Source organism: Anopheles bellator, chromosome 1, assembly GCF_943735745.2.
Source record: "Anopheles bellator chromosome 1, idAnoBellAS_SP24_06.2, whole genome shotgun sequence".
Taxonomy (NCBI): domain Eukaryota; kingdom Metazoa; phylum Arthropoda; class Insecta; order Diptera; family Culicidae; genus Anopheles; species Anopheles bellator.
In genome coordinates this window covers 30329484-30335483 of record NC_071285.1, presented here as the reverse complement: position 1 = coordinate 30335483, position 6000 = coordinate 30329484, and the positions used below count along the sequence as shown (strand labels likewise).

At 42.8% G+C, this 6000-nt stretch overlaps 1 protein-coding gene across 1 annotated transcript in view; it reads left to right on the top strand.

The window, feature by feature from the left end:
• LOC131206269 (uncharacterized) overlaps positions 1–6000 on the top strand; it is a 55280-nt gene that overhangs the window by 1933 nt on the left and 47347 nt on the right. The window contains exons 2-4 of the mRNA XM_058198758.1: positions 2317–2498; positions 4208–4346; positions 5841–5971. Coding sequence (XP_058054741.1) covers positions 2317–2498; positions 4208–4346; positions 5841–5971 — 452 coding nt within the window. The remainder of the gene's footprint in view (positions 1–2316; positions 2499–4207; positions 4347–5840; positions 5972–6000) is intronic.

The following is a 6000-nucleotide window of genomic DNA, read 5'->3' as shown; positions in this document are numbered from 1 at the left end:
GGAATTCTAGACCAAACACGAGTTTGAGCACACACAATAGTGGGCGATTGTGGCGGTTGAAAGCGCACACCCGTTTTAGCACATAATCTCTTCCGCGCGACACTAACACACACAGACAGATACACACGGACATCCTGATCCTGATCGGGGACCGTTCTTTTCCACTGTGAATGTTCCGTTTCCTGTTGTTCTTTCGTTGTCCTCTTGGTGTGCTCCTCCAATTTCGTAGCTCGATTTGGTCCCACGTCCGTATACTAGGCTGTTCAATAAGTGCTGCGCCACGATACCAGAGGCTGCTGCTACGATTTTTGTAGTATGTAGTATCGACTTGTCACAGTAATTTTTACAACTGTTATGATGTCATCATTTGATGAAAAACACTTTCCCTGCACGATTTTTTTTTCGGTCCGAAAACAGATGGAAGTCGCTAAGGGCTAAATCTGGTGAATAGGGTGGATACTCCAACAATTCGAACTTTAATTCATGGACTTTTGCCATTTTCGAAATGCTCTTCTGACACGGTGCATAGCCCTGCTGAAAGAGGATGTTTTTCTTCTTCAAATCGGGTCTTTTTTCACGAATTTCAGTTTTCAGTAGGTCTTAAAGGTTACAACAATAATTAAAATTTATTGTTTTATCAGTTTGCAAGTAATCCGGTAACAAAATTCCGTTTGAATCGCAAAAATTTATGCTTACACCTGTTTGGACGATTTCTGGACATAAACTCGTTTCGGAGCTGAAGAGAAAGCTTGACACCACTCCTTAGCATCTTGTTTTGATTCCGGATCATAGTGATAGACCCAAGCCTCATTCATAGTGATGATTTGATGCACAAAATCCACTTTATCCTTTCGAAAACGCTTTGAATGTTGTCAAAAAAGATGCGAATGCGGCACCCATTTTGCACAGAGCTTTCTCAAACCCAAAACTTTAGTCAAAATATTGGTTATACTACTCAATGAGATGACTAGGCCTTGTACTAAATCTCTTTCAGTGATGCAACGTTTTTCCAATACCTGTAGCCTGTATTTTTTACGATTTCAGGTATTATGTCTGTTTTTTTTACGTTTTTGACATGGATCTTCTTGAAGGCTACTACGACCATGTTTAAACTCAGAACCCCCTCTTTTAACCCCCTAATTGAAGGCGAAGACTCAATTATACTTTCAATAATGATTAATAAATTTCCTTTGCTTTTAAACCTTCCAAAAATAAAAAGTCAATCACTGCACGATAATTGATTTTTTCCATCGTAAAAAATACTGTGATATGTCGATACTAAATAGCTTGTAGAAAAAAAAGTAAGTGACTGATTGAAATGAAACTTCACATGCGTTCATTTGAAGAGTGTTCCAATCCAACAGCAAAAAAATTAGAATCGTAGCAGTGCCCTCTGGTATCGAGGCGTAGAACTTATTGAACAGCCTAGTATATTGGTGTTCCCGCGTGTGATGCGTTTGGTAGTGTGCAAGTTGTCGGACTTTCTGTCTTCCATTGTGCATTGTGCGCGACCTAGTGTCCGGCACACGGAGACCTTCTTTCCACGTTCTTCTTCTTGCCTGCTTTCTTCATAACTTCCCATTCCGAACCCGGCGTGGCCGACGACCGTTGGGTTTTCTGGTTTCCGGTGGAACGTTGTCTCTGTGACGTTGTAGTGCGCTCCTGTCTTGCCATATTGCGTGTTGCGCTGTGATGTGGGCAATGTTACTGTCGTCGTCGTGCCCTCTGTCTGTCTCTTGGTGTGTGCTTATTGATTATTTTCCCATAGATGTTAAACCTAATGTTTGTATGTGTTTGTTTGTGTGTATTTCCTTTCCGTTTTTCTTCGAATTATACGCTTCTTCGTACAGGCCGACCATCGCTGGCTTGTGTGTGTCTTGTGGCGGTGGCCAGAGGAGCTTTTCCAACAGGAAGCTCGTCCAACTAAAGAAAAAAAACAGGCGACCATAACCATTTCCCCACTCGGGTTTATTGACAAAGTTCAATACTTTTTGGCTAATTCTCGATTCTCGTGGCTCGATTTGGTGACTCGTGTATCGTGTCTTCGTGTGGAACACGCTTCTGAAAACTTTCGTCCCATTTCGTCGACCTCTGTCAACCCCCTTTTTCTTCCCCGCTACCTATCGCTCTCTCTCTCTTTCTAAAATATTCCCTTACCACGCTATCTCTTTCTATCTTCTACGCGGGGAGCCAGCTGGCCAGGCTGGGGCCTCCCCGCGTGCTGTGTGTGTGTTGTTCAAATGCCTTTCTCAATTTCGCTTTCGAGACCGTAAGCTTGAAAACTTCCAACTTCCTTATATATATATTACAAATTAGGCACAGTTCCAAATTCTACCAGACATAATGGTAAGAAGCGGCCTATATCGCCAGAGCAGGTCATAAGAATGTTTAATACAACCAGTTCGTCTTCTTCAGTTCCTACTAGTTATCATAGTAACGGTACACGTGACCGTGGCCGCCGAAGTCCCGCCAGCAGTCCGCCTTCCACCACCCATCAAGTAAGTATTCCGGCCCGCGGCTGTCCACCCAGTGGGCCACCTTTTGGGCCGTTTACCGTTAAGTCCACAGGCTTTCTAAAGAATATTTGCAACGCGAGCCCCCCCAGTAGAGGCATCAATCGAAAAGAGAGTTTTGTAGTATACCTTACTTTTTATTTGTTGTATCTGTATTAATAATTTTTAATATTCGGTTTTTCATATTGGGTTGGGGAAAAAGAAATCCATTATTTTTGCGTGAGTTTCTGTAAACTGTATTTACGATGTTCAGATGGTTCGATTTACGTCAAACAGGTACCGTTTTGTTGGAAAATTTGTTGCCTTTTCAAAGATAGCTGAAAAGTGCCTCTCTTATAGAAGAATTGGTGATGATTGGCAAAAAGCTCTAGCAAACTTCTTTTACAATCCTTTCTTGATCTCAATTTTTCATCATTTAGGAAATTTCGTAATGCGTGAAAAGGGTATCAATCGTTTGGTGCAATCAATCTCTATCTTCGATCGGCTTGCAGTTGTAGATCTGAACTTAGTGTTTGGTCACACGGAAGCTACTCATAATTAACGGTTCCTTTCAAGTCCTACCATATAGCCAGTAGAGCCTTCCTGGCCGTAAATCCTGGTTTGCTCAACGGCTAAGCTGCTTCACCACGCTTAGACGCTTAGACAATTTCAGCGGCTTATCTTGAAATTTCGTCTTTATCAAAGAAACACTGTAAAGTGTACCGAGTTTTCTCTTTGTTGACTTCCATTGTCAACTCACAAACGAATGTAATAAACAAAAACCATTTTTTAAGTGTGAAGTATCAGCTTTAAGCTTCATTAGATAACGATTACTAAAGCCATCTACCGAGAAAGTAATGTATTACTTTTCCCCAACCCAATATTTTATATTTTTGGATCTAAAATGAAAGTTCGCTCGTTGATGTAGTAATTGACATCAACATTTATAACTTATATTCAAAACAGTGCATATTTAATATTCCTTTTTATTTATTCATTTTTTCTTTTGTTCATCACCTTTGGTTATGATTTGTGATTAAAATATAGAAAATAATTCCATTAATTCAATTCAGTAAATGAGTACATCGTTATTTGTTTAACGTAAATTATCTGTTTTAACATTCTTATTTCTTCAGCATCATTAATTAATCATTAATTCATTAATGATTATTTACAACATTTCATTGCTTTTCATGCAAGTTAAACGGCCAGGGTCCACATCGTTTATCATTTATCTGCTCAACGTATTCATTAGCCTCAAAATGTCTCTTTTGTACGGATCTATTAAACATTGGGCAAAGGGATTTGAATAACAATATATTCGAAAATGTTGATAGATGATTTTCGGTTGATTTCGGTCATAATGTTGAGACTGAATAATTATCGAAAACTTAAAGAAGTCAGTTAACTTAAAAAAGGCGAGGTCAGTCGAAAGGATAAAACTTGGCACGTTAGCTTAGCACGAAGCAATGCATTAACTTATACACTGATTGAATAATTCCAAAAAATAATCAGTCAAAGCAGTTTCTTAAATAGACTTTAAATTAAATTAATTTTAACTGAAACATTACTCTACAAAATAACGAAGTTTGTTGCTACAATTGTCTAATAAAGGGTAACGGTTGTAAAACTTAAGATAAGTTCAAGTTCGAATAACCAATTCGTTTGCTCTCTCTCTCTCTCTGCTCTCTCGCTCTCGCTCTATTCCACGACAGATTTATCGCGATCGCGACCGAGATCGCAGCATACCAAACATCCATCAGCTAACGACCCGGACCGTGAACATGTCACGTGATCAGCAAACCGACAGCAGTCACGGGTTCGGGATTTGCGTCAAGGGTGGTAAAGATTCTGGTAAGTACCCTCGCCGAAGCAGCAGGAAGAAGAAGGAGACAGTCGGTTACGTTGTTCGTGTGATGGCCACTAATGGCATAACAAGCCACACAACGCCACGCCGTGTGGTTCCGCATGTTCCTTCCGGGCTCTGTTTGGCTCGGTGCCATCCGGCTCCGGCTGGGCTCTTGCCACCTTGTGACCTACCTTCGGGGGGATACGCGACGACGTCTGCCAGCTGACGTTTCGCTTGGTTGATCTAATTTCAATTTCACTGCATCAAAACGGGGGAACGGTGCACCAGAAACAGATAAAAAAAAAACACAACGGAATGTGTGAAAATGATTGACATTTTAACAAACCTTTTTCTGACACCGAGCCAATCGTGCAGTGCGAAAAAAGTTTCCTGTGTGCTGTCGAGCAAGCGATAGAGACGGGAAAAAATGGACCGAACTGCTTTCGGGCTGAAAACGAAAAAAAGGGAGACGGATTTATCGGAGAGCGAATCTTATCCTACAAACTTCCTTCTAAAAGATAACACATCCCGTCCCATTTTGCGACGTCTCCATTTTAGATTGGGTCTCCACTATCTCGAATCTTGGGGCTAGGCAATTAAACTTCCCTTTCGGGGGACTAAATAATTTGCCACATAACCCAAGTGTCACCCCAGAGACCGCATTTCAACAGGTGTACAGGTTCTCGGTGTAAAAGACCGCCCAAGACTGAAGGTCCAGCACCAGCGGTCGGAATAAATAATTGCACTAACGGTGGGCCAAGTTGTTTTTGGAAGCCACCGGCATTTGGTGGCCTCAAGCCCGACAATCCAGTTTCGGCCAGCGCAACGCTGCTGATGGTCCGGCGAGAACCGGTGAATCAATAATCGGCGACAGACAAAATGGTTCCAGTCACGAAACCACCACCGGAGACCGCGTTGGTCCGCAGCGCCCGGCCCGGTGTTTCAAGGATACTTTCGGCCTCCGCCTTCAAAACAGGATTGTAGCGACAGATTGTAGTTTAACCGGAGTAGTAATTTCGATTCGGTTTTGAGGTGGCTTCTGTGCTCCAATTCGAACGGCCTTTGTTGTCGTCGGAAAATGCGTATAATTATTCTGACCACCGAATCGGCATCGCCAAGAAAGCAGTTTCTTGCGCTTTTCCGCGCTTCTAAAAATTGCAATTGTATTTTCTGCTTGAGGCGCTGAAAGATGGCTGCTGAGGGTGCCTCAGAATGGTCGGAAAATTAGTTTCCCCTTCCCAGACCAGACCGCTCAATGCCTGTGCACTTTCGTCCCTTTTTGGTGGAGGATTATAAATTCGCGTCGGAAACCACCCCGGGAAACCGGAAACCACAACGGCCCAGCGGTGGAACGAAATCGAAAAAGGCCGGAAAAATTGGCTATTGGATTGCAACCACTCTCGTCACCGTTTCAAGCCACGGACTTCCCGGTGTGCCCGGTGGCTGGCTACTCATAAAACGTTCGTTCTCCTCTTCATGTGCTTCTTCTTCCTTCGCAGGAGTTGGTGTTTACATTTCAAGAATCGAGGAAGGCTCGGTCGCTGAACGTGCTGGACTGCGGCCTGGTGACACGATACTCGAGGTGAACGGTACGCCGTTCACCTCCATCAACCACGAAGAAGCGCTTAAGGTAAGGCTCTGCACGAGACTCGGGACTCT